The sequence below is a fragment of the Stigmatopora argus genome, chromosome 7 (genome assembly GCF_051989625.1).
Source record: "Stigmatopora argus isolate UIUO_Sarg chromosome 7, RoL_Sarg_1.0, whole genome shotgun sequence".
NCBI lineage: Eukaryota > Metazoa > Chordata > Actinopteri > Syngnathiformes > Syngnathidae > Stigmatopora > Stigmatopora argus.
The window spans coordinates 4,759,165-4,776,568 of NC_135393.1; the positions used below are offsets into that span (position 1 = coordinate 4,759,165).

Below are 17,404 nucleotides of genomic sequence, written 5' to 3' on the forward strand. Positions count from 1 at the left end.
TGTGAGCAGCTGTGTTGCAACCGCATGTGGTGTGTTCAGGACACTCCGTGAATTCAATGTTCATTGTTTCATGATGATTGAAATAATAGATTAATGGACAAATGTAATTTATACAATTGTATTAATAATCACTATATGATCACACTGTCATTATCTTAACGCAGAATTTATTTTGTTTAGGATAGATGCAAGAGGACTGTGAAATGAAAACTGCCTGGGGCCAAACAAGAATTCACCATTCATCATCAATGAAAATTAAAGATGTGCCTTATTGAGGTGGAAGGAATGACAGATGATACTACCTGTTATTTTGTCACAGGGCCGATTACTGTTTTAATTCAACAGTAACTACCTTGTAGGACAATATATCCTATTAAAACACTTAACTTTAATTACAGGTTTTAAAATGCCATAACGGTTGACTTTGGAATGGGTCCCTTTCTCATTATTTTCCCAACATATTTTAAGCCTACGCCTACTACTTGATTGGCAGAAGTTGTCTAAACATTAAAGGGGTGTCCCTCTACGGGAAATATTAAGTGGTTTTACCAATGATGACGTCATTTAATCCCATCACTTGTTGCAACATAAGCCCAACAGGGTACTAGGCAAACACTCTGACTCACTTTCCAGTAAGATTCTTTCTAGACAAACATTCATTCAGTCATTTTCTGTACTCCTTATCCTCACAAAGGTTACGAGGGGCACTTCGGGCCCCAGGCGGGGGACACCATGAATTGGTGCCCAGCCAATCGCAGGACACAAGGAGACTGACAACCATTCACGCTCACACTCATACCTAGGGGCAATTTGGAATATTCAACCAAGCTACTCTGGATGTTTTGGGATGTGGGAGGAAACTGGAGTACCTGGAGAAAACCCACGCAACCCCAGGGAGAACATGCAATCTACACACAGACCTGGGATCAAACCCACGACCCCAGGACTGTGAGGCCGACGCGCAAACCACTCTACCGGGCCACCCATACAAACATCAAGAAGAAATAACACAATTTGAATCAAATCACACCATTAGTTAGTGTTTCAAAATGATTAACGGGGAATAATAAGCAGCAAAGACTGTCTCCTGCTCTGAGCCTTGGGGTATGTGGGGATCGCTTTGAGGTTAGGACAGGGGTGGGCAAACCGGTCTTTGAGGGCCGCTGTGGGTGCAGGTTTTTGTTCCAACCGATCCAGCACAGACACTTTGACCAATGAGATTTCTGCAGAAAACAAGAAGCACCTGACTGCAATCCACTGATTGCACTTGTAAGACACCAGATTGGTGATAAGGTGTCCTTTTTATGGGTTGGAATGAAAACCCGCACCCACTGCGGCCCTTTGTGGAATAGTTTGCCCACCCCTGGGTTAGGAGGTGGTTAAATGTCTCCATCCTATTCCTAAAGACTGGTTGGCAGAAACTTGGATGGGCTGTGAATCCTAGGGCATTAATGCTGTTCCATCTTATGGGACTACTGGTCAAGAGGCGCACCATGCACACTACCCCCTCAGTTGGAGGGGGTATCGCCATGCCTTCCCGATGGCTCCAACACTGCAGTTTTATTTTTGCATGGCTAACACATGGCAGAGTGAAGACATGTATGACTAGGTGCAAGGAGACTAATCCGGTAAATAAAATTGTTAGAAAGATTATAGATGAAAAGTATTCTTTTTCTCTGTCCCCTTAAACTCCTTTTTTGTCTGGTTTCATCATTTTGTCAATTAAATAAATAGATAAAAAGTGTGGCCTGGCGGCCGAGTGGTCAACGTGTCGGCCTCACAGTTCTGGGATGGTGAGTTTTGATCCTGGGTTGGTCCTCACTGAGTGGAGTTTGCATGTTCTCCCCAGGTTTGCGTGGGTTTTCTCCAGGTACTCCGGTTTCCTCCCACATGCCAAATACATGCAGGATAGGCTGATTGTAAACTCTACGTAAATTGCCCTTAAGTATAAGTGTGGACGTGAATGGTTGTCCATCTCCTCGTGCCCTGTAATTGGCTGGCCAACGATTCAGGGTGCTGGGATAGGCTCCTGTCTGAACATTTAGTCAAGCAATAAAACGTCTGATACTTCCGTCAGACAATTTATTAACGTAACCACAAAAAGGCATTAGATTTTTAGCCAGAAAGCAGATACAAAGTAATTTTAAATTTAAATTCATTATTGTCTATGATTTTCTGTTAATCCTATAACTACCGACACAATGTCAATTTGATGTTTCAACTATACTATGACCAGAAAAAAACTATTTTATATATCTTGCATGGTACAACCATTGTCAACTAGGGATAAATGACATGGTAAAAAAAATTACCTTGGGCAGTTGCGGCATTTTGCAATAATAAAAATCTAAGATTTTTCACCAAATGACTTGAGTAGCTCTGTTTGGGAAAACTTTGGTTGAGTCATCATGAACACATTGAATCCATATAATAGCTTTTAATTGAGGCTAAGGGGTTCATCTAGGAATTAAGACGATCACTGTTTATATAATGGAGGCTTTTATAAACCAAAACAAAAGTGTGCATGTTTAAAAAAAATAACTATCACACATCCCGCGATGACGCTGTTGCGCATGCACACATATTATGCACGCCTCTTGTCATCTATATAATACATCTGTATATTGTTTGTGTGAATTCTTGCTGATTACTATTATCCATTGATCTATATAAAACAGGATGTAAAAATGGTTTCACATTCCAAAAAGATGGGTGTCCTGCCTTGGCCAGGGGTGTACGAGCCCAGTAGAGTGAAGCAAAAGATTTGCATAAATAACCTAATCTGAGATTTTCAAAGACTGGTTTGTCCTTGAGCGGCGCGGCGGTTAAGTGGTTAGCGCGTCGGCCTAACAGTGGGGGATCTGGGTTCAAATCCAGGTCGGTCCACCTGTGTGGAGTTTGCATGTTCTCCCCTGCATGGGTTTTCTCCGGGTACTCCGGTTTCCTCCCACATTCCAAAGACATGCATGGTAGGCTGATTGGACACTCTAAATTGCCCCTAGGTATGAGTGTGAGCATAAATGGTTGTTTGTCTCCTTGTACCCTGCGATTGGCTGGCCATCAATTCAGGGTGTCCCCCACCTCTGGCCTGAAGTCAGCTGGGATAGGCTCCAGCAACCCCCGTGACCCTAGTGAGGATAAAGCGGTTCAGAAAATGGGATGAGGTGAGATGAGGTTTGTCCTATTGCATGTCTTTGATTAAACTACTACTTCTAGGAATATCTTGAATACTGGAAGTTATGGAGGGAGTAGGGGGCTACTGATAAATTCCCGGTTCCTACGTTTTTTGATATGGTCCCAAAGTGACCCTCTCATTAGAGAGCAAACCAGTAGCTGTGTGAGTAACCTCTGGATGCCAGTAATTGTAGGAGTCACAGCAAGAAAGTGCAATTAGTGAAAGGGTCAGAAATTTCCACAGGAGTGTCGCTCTCAATTTGCTAACTCTACATGATACCAAACTTTGATATAGTCAGAGAAAATTGTTATTTCTAAACAAGCCTTATGTTAGTTTATTTCGTTTTACATGGGCACTCGATTGTTACGCTTGGTGCATCAACGTAATATCAAATTATTATTATTAGGTTGATTGGGAAAAAAATACATAGTTCTGATCGTATGAATATCATTCCACATTTATTTTTGCTTGAAATTGGCATGTGACAAAAGAAAAGAACATTTTTTGTGATCAAATCACATCATATTCTCATCTCGTCTCATTTTCTGAACAGCTTTATCCTCATTAGGGTTGCGGGGGGTGCTGGAGCCAATCCCAGCAGTCTCCGGGCCAGAGGCGGGGGACACCCTGAATCGGTGGCCAGCCAATCGCAGGGCACAAGGAGACGGACAACCATGCACACTCAGACCTATACCTAGGGGCAATTTAGAGTGTCCAATCAGCCTACCATGCATGTTTTTGGGATGTGGGAGGAAACCACCATCCATAATCATTATTAAGTTTTACTAGTACATTATCTCAAGCAATTAGTTTTTTAATTCAGGTTCAGTGCACTGCTTATGGTTTTTACTTTATTGTCAAGTTCCTTGTATAAGTGTGTATCCCTGCCCATATTTTTACAGCTATATGCATGACTACTGTGAATTTTTGCCAGAAATCTGGTATCTTAAGATGCTACTTCAATAATTTAACCAGTGTTTTGATTTATGTTTATCGATATTGCCATCCCAGAAATCATTAAAATGGATCACAGAAAATGTAGGCTCCTCCATCCCTAATTTCAATATAAATGATTATACTGTAGGTACATGTGATATAATCATAAAGTAGAGCTGGGCGATTAAACGATGACAATAATTATCATGAAATAATTTTTGTCAATGATATTAAAAACATTTGATCAAAATTCGATCATTTTAAACTGTAATTACACCATCCGGCCTCCACAGAGAACGGGGTGCTGTTGCGAGATGAACGCCAGAACAACGCTCAGGAGAGAGAGGATGATGAGGAAACAGGTTTTTAGCATGTTAGCAATAGAGGCTAACACGGAGCATGAACGCAAAAGGACAATAACACGGCCAAAGTAAGCGATTGTGAGATGCAGGACAACACCGGCCCAACCCACTAAAAGAATTCGAGTGAATTCATCCTGGTGTTTTTTTTTAATGCCTCGTACCTTTGCAAAGAGCAGCCTTATCAAAAATGTCCTTAACCCATTGTACTCATTTGAGGACAGCTTCTTAGGTTAATATGGGTTAAGTTCTTCCAACTTTTTTTCTTATTTTTTGTGATATGTGAGGTAAATTTACTCTTACTTTTTGTGAGGCTGAAAATAGTCTGCTTGCCAATGGTGATGATGTCTTCAGTTGATTATTTGATTTCATATTGCACAGCAACTTTTGGTTTGAAGGCAAATTTATAAAAATAAAGACGCCTGTCCAAATTTCCACAGGTTTATTCTTTACTTTTTATAGTGTAAGGAGGGAGTTGACTTATCTTTATTGCACAACAGAACAACAAAAATAGTTTTTAAAATCATCATATTTCATATTCTCTTTTATTATAAAGTAAAGTAACCTAGTTACTTTCATATTTGAATGAGGAAAGTAATTTATTTACTTATTCACAGAAGTTTGAAGTTTCAAATTTGAAACAAAAAAGATGAGATAGTTATCGTGATAATTATCAATGGACCTTTTTTGGTTTTTTTAAATCGTGATAACAAGTATTGTCATATTGCCCAGCTCTATCACAAATCATTATTTAACTCCTCTTACCAACTCAACTTAACGTTGACTACTGACTTGGAAAGCTTAGCCCCCCAACACAGGCCATTCTACAATTCTCACTGCTCACTCGCTGTTCTGATAGACTGTGAAAGATCACAATTGAATTAACAATGACTTGCATCACGAAGCCTTTTGAACTGAGTGTGTGCTGTGAAAAGAGCCAGATTGGCAGGAAACTTTGACCCTGTAGCCCTTCCTTCAACAGTTGCTTATGACCTCTTCCAGAGGCCAGAGACAAACCTCCCCTGGAGCTGCTACAATTGTAATAATGTTCTCCTTCAGCTGCTCAAGTATCAAAGCCAGACTTACAGAAAAAAATATCCGCACAAATAATATCCATATATAAATAAAGTCATGTAATTATGATCCATTCTCTACAACCATAACTGTTCAAAAACCCATCTAGGTCTAAAGATGAAAATGTTGATACACTACTGACACAGAAAGTTGTATTTGTTTTTCTCTGGGAAAAAACAGATCAAAAGAACTTTAGTATGTTTCCTGATTCCAATAGCCAATGAACACTAATGATGAAAACAACCCACTGCTAATGCATTATGTAATACTAATTTGGCAAAGAGAACTCCGACTCAATTCTGGTAACAGAGCCTAATCATTTGTTCTTTTTAATCTCACTTAGCCCTCAAGTTGCATGCCCCACCTTATTTTGTTTTCCTAACAATCTTTTAACGTATTTTAATCATAGATAATACAGCTACATGTCTCATTAACATTCAATGCACAGATACTGTGGCATTTGATTGGACCATTATTTTTGCTTAATATGAATAAAATTGTATGGAAAACAGTTTAAAATAGCTTATTGGCACAACGGACAGTTAAAGAAAAAGCTTTTGTCAGAGAGGAGTCATGGCGATATTATAGACCCAAAGTGGTTCCACACGGTAATTTCAACGCACTTCCATTCACTCAAATGTATGCTTGGTCATATTTTGGCAACACAAAGATTAGCTTCGATGGAATTTCTAATATTGTAAGTGTTGTTTGCAGTGGAATACCAAACCGAAACTAATCTGTCCATGTACCTAAATGCTGTTCGTAAATCTTTGTGTAATTGTCCATATTGCTGTGGTCAATATGGGGGGTGGTGAGGGGCAAAACTTCAGGTAACCTGTGAGTGAGGTCAACATCTTTCTCAAACATCATGCGCATTCACACAAGACGCGAGGGGGGGTGCTTGAGGGTGTTAGAGGCTGTTATTCATTATCCACATGACTGCATTCCAGGGCTGGACAAAAGAAGTTATCACCACCATCACTCAGAGGCGAGTAAGAAACAGGGATTTAAGCAGGTTCTCAAACAAGATGCCCCCACCTGATAACCTTAAGTCTTGCAGTTACACCATTCCCACATGTCCTAATGCATTTACAAATCAGGAGGTAGGTGGTGCTAAGAAAGGGGGAGCGAGAGGGGCATAGGTAAAATGTCTGAATGAGAATGAGATGAAAGGATGGGAGGAGCTGAAAAAAATAGAAACTTTGTGGAAGTTGCGGTCTAAGATGGGAAAACCTCCCCAGCACAGGAAGTGGACAGCTGAGGCTGTGGCAAGTGCACCTCATTAATGGTGTACTGTAGCTGCAACAGTGCTTTGTAAGGCTGGGGGGGTGGTCCCCTTCAACTCAGCAATTCTCTGCCTCTCTCGTTTTAATCCCTGGAGCTTTAAGATTTACAGACACTTGACCTCTCACGATCACACTCAACCTCTTGAAGAGGAAGAGAGGTGAAAGGTCAACATGTACTGGTCAAGAGGGATTATGCCGGAAATGTAGCGTGCTTGTCTTGTAACATTGGGACTGTGTGACGTGACAATAAGAACTTAACAGAAGACAAGTGAAAACATGAGGAACGTGTCGAACAAACTCACCTTTTTTAAATTCTTCCAGCATCGCATCCAACTTGGTGTCATTAAAGACAAAGTGCAATGGGTGGCTATAAAATTTTGTGATGGTTTTGAGTGGTGTGCAATCATCTGGGTCAACAAAGGCCAGGTCCTTAACAAAGAGAACGTCCACGATGTTGGACCTCTCGCCCTCGAAGACAGGTATGCGTGTATATCCACTCTTCATGATTTCAGACATGGTGTTGAAGTCAAGAGTGGCATCCCCTGGGATCATGAAGCAATCTCGAAGCGGCGTCATTACGACCTCCACGGTCTTAGTCCTCAACTCCAGAGCACCCTGGATGATGTTAAGCTCCTCCTTGACCAGGTCATTGTAAGGATCCGTGACGCGCAGCATCTCCAGAAGTTTTTCCCGGTTGTAAACCGTTCCGATCTCCTGACCGAGCAAGTAGTCAAGCAGTTTGCTCACTGGGTAGGAAGCAGGGAAGGTGAGCAACATGAAGAACTTTGTCAGGAATATGGTGTTGGCACCCACAGCCAGGCCATGTCTGGAGCATATGGCCTGGGGCACGATTTCCCCAAAGATCACTATTCCAATGGTGGACATGACCACGGCGATCAACCCCGAACCGGCAATATCATCCAACAGAATGGTCAGCGTTGTGTTCACCAATACATTACCGAGGAGAAGCGAACAAAGCAGATAATTTCCTTGGCTTCTGACTGGCTCGATCTTTTTAGCGTAGTTTTTCTCCTTTTCCGTGCCACAATTCTGCACTATCTGGAGCTCCATGGGGTCCAGTGCCATAAGTCCCAGGTTCAAACCGCTGAACATACCCGACAGACACAGCAGCATGGAGATGAAGATAACCTGGAGCCAGAAAGGCAGCAAAAACTTTTTCTCCTCCACTACGATCACTCTGGTGTCCTCGCCGTCGTGGTAGATCCAGGTGGTCTCCGTCCGTGGGTCATGCATTCCAGCCACGGCAGGTGAGGAGGTGGCAATGCAAAGGAAGTAGGCTTTGCTCCTCTCCGTCTTCCGCAGAGGTTTGACCTCTATCTCAACTATTCCAGATGTCTTTCTGTTGACGACAATTTTTGGTAAAATGATGATATCTGAAGTCCTAATACCACAGGGATGCAAGCCGGACAAGTCCTCTTTACTGTGGTTATCCCCTGAAGTGCTGTCAAGGCTCACCCCCACCCGGCTCCTCTCGTGCTCCGTGAAGGCGATCTTGGACCAGGTCTCGTTGTTGATGTTCTGCCCGTACACTCTTAATTTGATCCGAGAGCGCTCACTCACCCGCAAGTAACCTTTATCCATGAAAGAAATGTCGTCCGTATCCTCCAGGCGGAGGCCACTGATGACTGTGTCCTCGGACCCTTCCTTGCCACTTGTCGAGGTGACAAAACAACCAGTGACAGTCAAGAAAATTAACGTCAACGCGCGGACCCGGTTCACTGACGCCATTTTTGCAGCGGTGGGTGCTGGGAATAACCACTCTGCCATATTGACAACCGTAGGCATGCAACCTGCTGAATGGGAATGACTTAAAAAAATCAGAACCAGTCGGAGTCCGCCTTCATCTCCGCCGAGGGTTGCCGTGACTCGCGCATCAGGACCTCTTCTTTCCCACTACGTGTACGACAGTGGTGCCTCACCAGCGCAGGGTTACTGGCTAACTCGTGCCCGTTCTGATTTCCTCCAGACGGACACCACTGGGGGCCAATCAGATTCAGGCTAATGGCCAGAGGCGGGCTCTCCGATGCCGTGATGACCAATCAAATTCCAAAACAAGTGCACCTCATGTTAAGAAATGGACCAGACCCACTCGTGACTTTTTCTACTCGCAGAACATTCAAGTGTTGGAGATGGCGAATTCACATTACAACCTGGAGTGTGTCTCCTCGTTGGCCAACTGTAGATGATGTCAAATTCATTATTTCACTCATACTGACATCCATAAACACTTTAAATTTACCTGAGAATGGTCTTGATGTCTGTCCTTTACTGTATTATGCTGATTCTGTCAAGGTAAATCACTATCCTGACTCAAAGATACTGTAGAATTACTCATAATTAATTCGGGAAAGTAATTCATATTTTGGATGGAATGATAGCAATAGTCTTACGTTGAATAACACAAGCTTCTTGCAAGGTCTACATTTACATGGTTACCTTTGCTCATCTTTTTTAGGTCTTGCGTCTACAAATGGCAACATCTGAAAATATTGCAAATAAACCTAAAACATGATCAAAAACATTTATTTTCATATTACATTAACAAATAGCAATTAGCTTTATGGACTTTATGGATTTAAACACTTTAAACATTTTGAAATTGAAGAAATGGCAACTCAACTTATTTTTAGGAGCCACATCCTATAAAGAAGAGGAACAACAATAGGCAAACAATTCTTCAAAAATACATTCAAATGGTGCTAAAATGTTGCGTCTAAATGTAGTTATCTAAATATAAAAACACCATATTTTAATATGATTTTAAAATGTAATTGTGCTCATGTCTTTCATTGTCATATCTGGTCTTAGGAAAATACCCATAAAAGCGCTACACATTAGGATTCTAAAGTGGTCATTATGCTCAATAGAAGTTTAGCAGGAAATTACAATAATGCATGGATTAAATCAAATTGACAATATTGATATTTGAAGTAGTTGGGCAAACCCACAATGTGTGTTACATTTAAAGTAGAGTCATACTTTCAAGTGATTACTGCTAGATGCTGAGATTCTGCTGCAGCCATGCACTATCACTGCAGTCACTTGCAGCAGGTTGCAGACTGCGTACTGCAGCATCCCCCTGTGGCTGAGCCTACACTCTGTTTCTGCAGCTGCAAAGCCAGCTCAAATGGATCCACAGAGACTGCCTGAATGAGAAAAGGCAAAAGACATCACACTTTAGGACTCCCAATTTTCACCCAAGGGAATTCTCGGAAATGGGCAAAAATGAACGATGATGGGGAGGAAAAAAATAATACTTAAAAAAATGTTCATGATGTGCCTGTAATGTGTCATGGTCTACATAATAAATGTGTCTAACAACTGCTAACGAGCGTCATTTTTAGTTCTTTGTTTTTATCTTCATTAAGAACATCAGTTGTGGGAGCGTGAAGTTGAATCAAACATTTCCGTTACATTTTTTATACAAAACAACCAACGAAAGTATGTATGTTTTATCTCTCATCTCTGGATCAATTCATCGTTTAACTGTGAAGCTTGTTGTTAGTATACTGCTATTTAGAGGTGGAAATTGCATAAGTTAAGTGTCTCCCTTTTTTTGTAACATGGATTTTGAGCATTAGCGTCATTTATGAAACATCCATGTCGGGACATCCAATGTATGCATTTAAAAAATAACCATTCAAGTAGATAAGATGACATTGCATGAGCTAGAGAAAGAGCATTCCTTCCTTTTCAAGGTTCCCAGCATGACTCCACAGTCTGGTTATAACTCTGAGACAGCTGCTTGACCTTGTGCTTGTGCATGAGTGCATATGTGTGCTTTGAGAGAGAGTGTGTGAAAATGTGCTGCATGTTTCCTTGAATCTTTGCAGTAAGACTGTGAGACTCACTGGGCGTGTGATCCCGATACCACAAACATATGTAATTAACTCATCCACTGCCATTGACGACTATATTCATTAGTTAAAGTAAACGGGTCTGATAGTTCCAAGGTGCAACTACACAACTAAAAAGGTTTAATTCAATTGTCATGATGCTAAAACATCAACAAATGGTGGCAGCAATGCACAGTTTTAGATTTCAATTCAGCTCCAATAGTGACTGCTGAGTTTGACAGCACATCGACAATGCGGTAGATGGAGCCAAAATGGCGACACTTCACCACAGGCTGAAAGCTTAGAGATTTTAGACACAATTAGATAATGTATACAATTCACAGACAGTGCTGTGCTACTTGGCAGATGTTCCTAAATGTTGTTTTAGCTTCCTGTGAAATTAATGTAATGTTCCGAGTGAGTCCATGTTCTGTCGCTGAGAGGTAAAAAAACTAAACAAAAACAGTTGAAGTTAACTTTTTTTGTTCCAGATGAACAAAAGGAGGCAGTTATAATCTGTATACCGTATTTTCACGACTATAAGGCGCACCACATTATAAGGTGCACCCTCAATGAATGACACAGTTTAATTTTTGCACCACATTATAAGGCGCACCCTCAATGAATGACACAGTTTAATTTTTTTTTCATATATAAAGCACACTGGATTATAAGGCGCCCTGTCTATTTTGGAGAAAATGTAAGACTTTGATGTGCTTCTTATAGTCGTGAAAATACGGTATTTTGCAAAATGGTATCAACTAAACATAAAAATTTGAAATAAATAATTCTGGGGGTCTTGAAAAGTTTGTTAAAATACTTTTTCAATTGCAGATCGGGGTTGGGTGAGCTAAAAAAATGAATAACTGAACATGGTATTTTTTACATGCATTTTTATGTAACACTGACCTTTGGTTTTATTGCACACGGATCACAAGAGCCTCCTTGTGGCAAGAATGTGAAAGCCTGTGAAAATCTGGAATGGGTCAAGATGTCGGCTAATTCACCATCAACTTCTACCACTTGATCAGTCTGTAACAGGCAAACACTGTGAGAACAAAAAACAAGTGAACAAAAAAACACCAGAGCTGAACTGATGCTGCAGACCTTGAAGTTGTACTGACAGTCAAAGTGGAGATTGTCCTCTGCCCCTGTAATGTTTCCATTGTAAATTACTTTACATGGATTTGGGGTGCTTTTGGGGACCTTAAACAGACGGTAAGTGGCGGAAACAAACTTGAAGTCACCTGTAATCCAGAAATGTTTTAAAAAAAAGGAACATAATATTTAATTAACAGTATTCAATGGTATTTTGCAATCTTGGATGAAAATTATAAGGTTAGGGTAATCTATATACAGTCGTACCTCTACTTACGAAACTAATTGATTCCAGAACTTTTTTGGTAATTTCAAAATTTCATAAGTAGAGCAGTACTTTATATGTAAATTCTCTAATTCATTCCACAGTCCTCACACAACTACCTTCTAAACCATTTAAAATTGGTGTGTCCCAATTTTGTATAACAGATGTGAGGAAACACAAAAATGGGATAAATTATAAGGAAATTATTTATTAATGTCTTAAAATGAAACTCTTTCTCGCATGGATAGACCTTATGTCGCTAACGCCAAACCACACAACTTCCTCTTCATGTAGCGTCAAAATAAATCATTTTCCACTTTGATTTTGTCGTTTTACTTTTTTGTTCTCTCAGAATCATTTAATCGGTACTCGGACGTTTGGTCCCCGGATGTTTGGTCGATCGCACGTTTGGTCGACCGGACGTTTGGTAGCACGAACATTTGGTAGAACGGACGTTTGGTCGCCGGGTTGTTACTGTTGAAACCAGCTCTCAAAATTATAATCATGAGAGAGAGAGAGAGTTGAATATCTAAATATCAAATATCAAAAGTAAACTCTCTGTCATAATTTGACAGCGAGCGAACCCGGCGACCAAACATCCGTTCGACCCAACGTCCGTTCGACCCAAGGTCCGGTCGACCCAACGTCCGGTCGACCCAACGTCCGGTCGACCCAACGTCCGGTCGACCCAACGTCCGGTCGACCCAACGTCCGGGGACCCAACGTCTTTCGACGAAATGTCCGGTCACGGTGCCCTGTGTGTGTGTGAAAATGTGCCGCATTGCATTTGTAAGGTTTTTAATCGCTTAATAAGGGGTGCATTTAGATGAATAGGTGGACAGGTATGTAGGAGAGAATCTTGAAACATGGATAGTGGTTGTTGTGAGACAGCCAATTGAGTTGAATTGAATGCTTTGATTGTCATTTTATAGATAAAATGAGAGCCCAGTAGAGTGTAGCGAGGTCTCTAAAGTGAGAATCAATGCATCCGCGACAATATTTTCAAAATAAAATAACGGATAAGGAAATGCATTTACTTTTGGGGGAATTTTGTAACTTGGGTCTTTCTCGTATCTCAAGTCACTCATTTCCATATAAAAAATGCGTAACCTGAAAATTTCGTACCTAGAGGAATTCGTAAGTAGAGGTATGACTTTATATGTTAGAGAGACATGCATATAAAAGGACGTCAAAAACACAGTAAAAATGGAAACAAGCATCACACCCAGAATGGCTTGAATGTCTTTGTTGTGAACAGTGATCACATTCGCTTTGACGAGTCTTGGCGGTCTAAATCCAACTTCCTCAGCCAACTGTAGAAGATCTTTGTGCCACAATGCACCACCAAATCCCTCACCTGAAAGATGTGTAAAATAGCATTAATCCATGTCTCTATAGCAGGTGCATATGAGTCAAATAATAACACATACCCCAGAGAAGTTTGTTGTTTTTTATCTCGTCAGTCTGTCTTCCATTGCAGTACATGTCACTGAAGAAAAACTCACCACCATCCTAAAAATCAGTGACTTTTTTTAAAGACAATAAGACCAAACATACATTAAAGACTAATGTACCTTGAGCACACAGTAGGCTTCAGTCAGGACTTTCCTCTTGTCTGGAGAAAGATTCACCACACAATTGGAGCTAAGTACGTCATGAAAAACACAGCACAGAAATTTCAAATGTGAAACAGAAAGAGATCAGGAGGCAAGAAGAAGCACATCTTACATGATTATATCAAAAAAGTTCTTTTCCAGAGCTGCCGCTGTCAATGCCTCAATGTAGCCCTGAACAAAGGTAACATTGGGATTCTTGTAGCCAAACTCCTTCATGTGAAAATCCACATGTTTCCTGGCCACTTCCAACTAGATAATGTAAGAGATTTAAATCAAGTTTAAGATGAAGAAAGGAAATATAAAGATGTTATTCCTGATTTTTTTGTTTGTTTGCACTGTTGATAGTGCTAACGTACATTCGAGACAAATGTTGGATATCCCTAACTTTGGGTAAGTGTAATTTACCTTACTTGAGGTCAATAGTTTACCTGATCCTCGGTCATGTCGATGCCAGTGATATGTCCAGCCTCTCCCACCAATTGACTTAGAATGTAACAATCTCTGCCAGTGCCGCAGCCCAAGTCCAGAATCTTGCAGCCTTCCAAACACTCTGGCACAGTCAGGCCACAACCATAGTATCTGAAGGGAGGGTTGCCAGTTATGGAATACAAGCAAAGGGGCACAGCTTCGCCAGTCCCACCTGCTTCGGCAAGGTTGTTATTGCGCGTGTTTTGGTAATCTATTTGCGTAAGGAACTCATGAATGGGGGACACAGGAACGCCAGGTTTACTAATGCACACACGCACACACATTCTCAAAAATATATATATTTTTTAAAACTGTGGCCCAAATCAAAAAATCGAGTACGGTAACACCCTAGAGCCGTACATTTGCAATTTTTGGGTAATTGACCGTGCATGTTAGCCAAGTCTCTTGAATCAAAAAAGGTTGAAAACCCATTCACACTGTTCGCCCCAGTTTACGTACAAACAGTACACTAAACACTGCACTCAACAATGTAACGGTTATTTGTAATGCCGTGTTCAGAGTTACGTACTGCGAGAAATTCTAATAATTACCCGAATCAATCACTCGAATTCAATCGGTTTTCCAGATGTAGAAGTAGCCTTGAGAATCCTTGAACCATACCAGTGATAGTTGTACAAATATCTACTTCGTACACCAAGTTCAATGACCAATGACATTGGGGAAGGAAAAAGTAAAACTGCTTCCAAATGACCATCGACTAAGTTCGACAGAGCCGCCTTTTCTTCACACATTCCGTGTTGTCTTTTTACGATGATTGAGACCCGTCAGGTGTTTTAATGGTGGTGGCAGGTGTAGCGACAAAGCCTGTCCACTTTCAAAGCAGCTGTGGCGGCAGTTTCTCATGGTGCCTTTACTTATGTCCTCGCTGGGTCTCCGTAGTGAGGTTGATGCGAAACAATATTGGCCGGGTATAAACCCCGCCAACATTCCTTATTGGAAGTGGAAAAATCGATTTTTTGAAAAACTCGAAAAATCGAGCACTGTAACATCCTAGAGCCGTACATTTGCAATTGTTTGTTCAAAACCGCATTCAAATCAGATGTACGGCGTTGTCTCCATTTTGTCCGATGTTAACGGACAAACACACTAATGCACACACACATTCTCAGAAATAGTAATATGTATAGATTACCGAGTGTACTTTGATAATTAAGTATGTAATAAACATTGATATTTAAGCCAACCTGTCCGTCACATCAGGATGTACTTTCTTCAGAGCCTGGAGGATGTATTTCGGCAAGGGTCCAACTTGAGCCACACAGGCATTACTGTTAACATCTGACGTCTTCTGCAAAATCTTTCCATAATAATCCTACATGAAAGTGCAGATTTTAACATTACAAGAGAGATGTTTGGTTTGTGTGTGTCCATGAGAAGAAACTTTAAAATACAGCACCACACTAAAATCGAAGTACTAGAATCAGTTTTGCTGGCCAAGTATGTTTATCACATTTGGTATTTGGTTTTGGCTATTAGTGTTACTTGGGTATGACATGTCTAATATGAAATAATGATGTAGTACAGGGGTTGTGAACAAGTTAGACACAGAGCAAAAAATTTCAATTGTGAGAGTCAAAGAGCCGCACCACGCGGAGATGATGGGCGGTCCCTTACGTCAGAAGCAGCATAAAAAAATCCAATCTGTCAAATTATTTTTTAGATATAATTTCTTATTTATTTTTAATGGGCTCTGATGAATTTGAGTGTTTTAAGAGAGAATGAAAATGAGAGAAACCTGAAAGGGGGCGGCGGCGGCCCATCGGCTTGAGTGGTTAGCATGTCGGCCTCACATCTCTGGGGTCCTGGGCTCTAATCCAGGTCAGTCCACTTGTGTGGAGTTTACATGTTCTCACTGGGCCTGCGTGGGTTTTCTCCGGGTACTCCGGTTTCCTCCCACATTCCAAAGACATGCATGCTAGGCTGATTAGATGCTCTAAATTGCTCCTAGGTGTGAGTGTGAGTGTCAATGGTTGTCCGTCTGCTTGTGCCCTGCGATCGGCCGGCGACCGATACAGGGTGTCCCCCACCTCTGGCCCGAAGTCAGCTGGGATAGGCACCAGCACCCCCATAACCCTAGGGAGGATAAAGCAGTTCAGAAAATGAATGAGATTAGGCAAAGAGCCACAGTATATACCAAATATGTTAGGAAGGAAATAGCCACATTCATTTTGGCCGGGAGCCGCAAGCGGCTCTTGAGCCGCGTGTTCGTGACCCCTGATGTAGTATTAAGACTGCATACACTCCACATTTATTCACTCAAACAAATTGTGTGAAATGTTAGAGTAGGAATTAATCAGGTAAAGTGAAGTCATGCAGAGACTGTGGTAAAAAGGTGAAAATGGTTTGGCAGGTGATTCAAGATAAAGTGTTTTTTCCTACCTTAACACCCAGGTGAACGTCGGTATCTTGGGAGCTTTAAAAGGTTAGTGGTGAAATTAAACCCTATATATGACTTTAATCAAAACAATAGCTGCATTATGTCATAATTTGCAGCTTCAACGCATTGCTTCCCACGATATAAATATGTCGTGATAATAAAAATCGTATACATTATAGCAACAAATAGCACCGCTGTTTTCGTAACAGTATTCTGCAAACGGGACTGAAGGAAACTGACAGAAATGTGACGTGTTTGCAAGTTGGAATTACCTTGTTTTATCAGCCATAATCGACGCTTCAAGACAATTCCTCCACGCAGTGTAGAAAGTTGCGATATGGTAAAAGTGTACGTATTCTGGCAGAGTTTTCAAAGATGTCCGTCTGTCTGAGGGAGGGTTCAAAATCCACTTTCTGCACAAGAGCACACCCTGTGCTTCATTACACGAAACGACGTGTTTGACGAGGAAACCCTCAGCTGTAAAATATGCAATTAAAAGGGAAAATGTCAACTAGTTTAGGCTGTGAAGTACGGAAGATTATTGCCTTCAACTTTTTAAAAAAAGGCCCGGCCGTTTTTCAAATTAATTTATTTTTGGGGTTGTTTTCTGGAATAATTAATTTGAAAAACGGAGTTTTGAAATGTAATTAATTCAAAAAAAAAACAAATGGAAAATTTAATTAATTTGAAAAACGAAGAAAAAAATAATTAATTCAAAAAACAACCTAGAAAATAATATTTTAAGAAACGTGGAAGAAAAATAATAATTTAAACAACAACCCCAAATTAATTAATTAGAAAAACCGAGGTTTCAAAAAATAATAATTAATTTGAAAAACGGCCAGGGTTTTTTTTAGGTGAAGGCAATAAGC

At 40.8% G+C, this 17,404-nt stretch overlaps 2 protein-coding genes across 6 annotated transcripts in view; both read right to left on the reverse strand.

Moving 5' to 3' along the window:
- The window catches only part of cnnm2b (cyclin and CBS domain divalent metal cation transport mediator 2b), a 56,744-nt gene extending 47,965 nt beyond the window's left edge, over positions 1–8,779 (reverse strand). For all 4 annotated transcript variants that reach the window (XM_077605598.1, XM_077605597.1, XM_077605599.1 and 1 more), the window contains exon 1: positions 7,133–8,779. In XM_077605598.1, coding sequence (XP_077461724.1) covers positions 7,133–8,636 — 1,504 coding nt within the window. In that variant the 5' untranslated portion in view covers positions 8,637–8,779. The remainder of the gene's footprint in view (positions 1–7,132) is intronic.
- Positions 8,780–9,358: 579 nt separating this feature from the next.
- On the reverse strand, positions 9,359–17,000 carry LOC144078038 (arsenite methyltransferase-like). Of its 2 annotated transcripts, none has more exons than XR_013301148.1 (11): positions 16,805–17,000; positions 16,535–16,568; positions 15,340–15,467; positions 14,095–14,245; positions 13,779–13,915; positions 13,625–13,694; positions 13,481–13,562; positions 13,276–13,407; positions 11,812–11,934; positions 11,597–11,735; positions 9,359–9,997 (listed from the first exon to the last, which is right to left on the reverse strand). XR_013301148.1 is itself a non-coding variant. In XM_077606223.1 (11 exons), the coding sequence occupies exons 1-11, from the start codon at positions 16,819–16,821 to the stop codon at positions 9,890–9,892; spliced, it is 1,122 nt and encodes a 373-aa protein (XP_077462349.1). In that variant the 5' UTR covers positions 16,822–16,999; the 3' UTR covers positions 9,359–9,889. The 2 variants fall into 2 exon arrangements, 1 of the variants encoding a protein (XP_077462349.1); XM_077606223.1 differs by having other exon boundaries at positions 11,597–11,719; positions 11,795–11,934; positions 16,805–16,999.
- Positions 17,001–17,404: the final 404 nt, after the last annotated feature.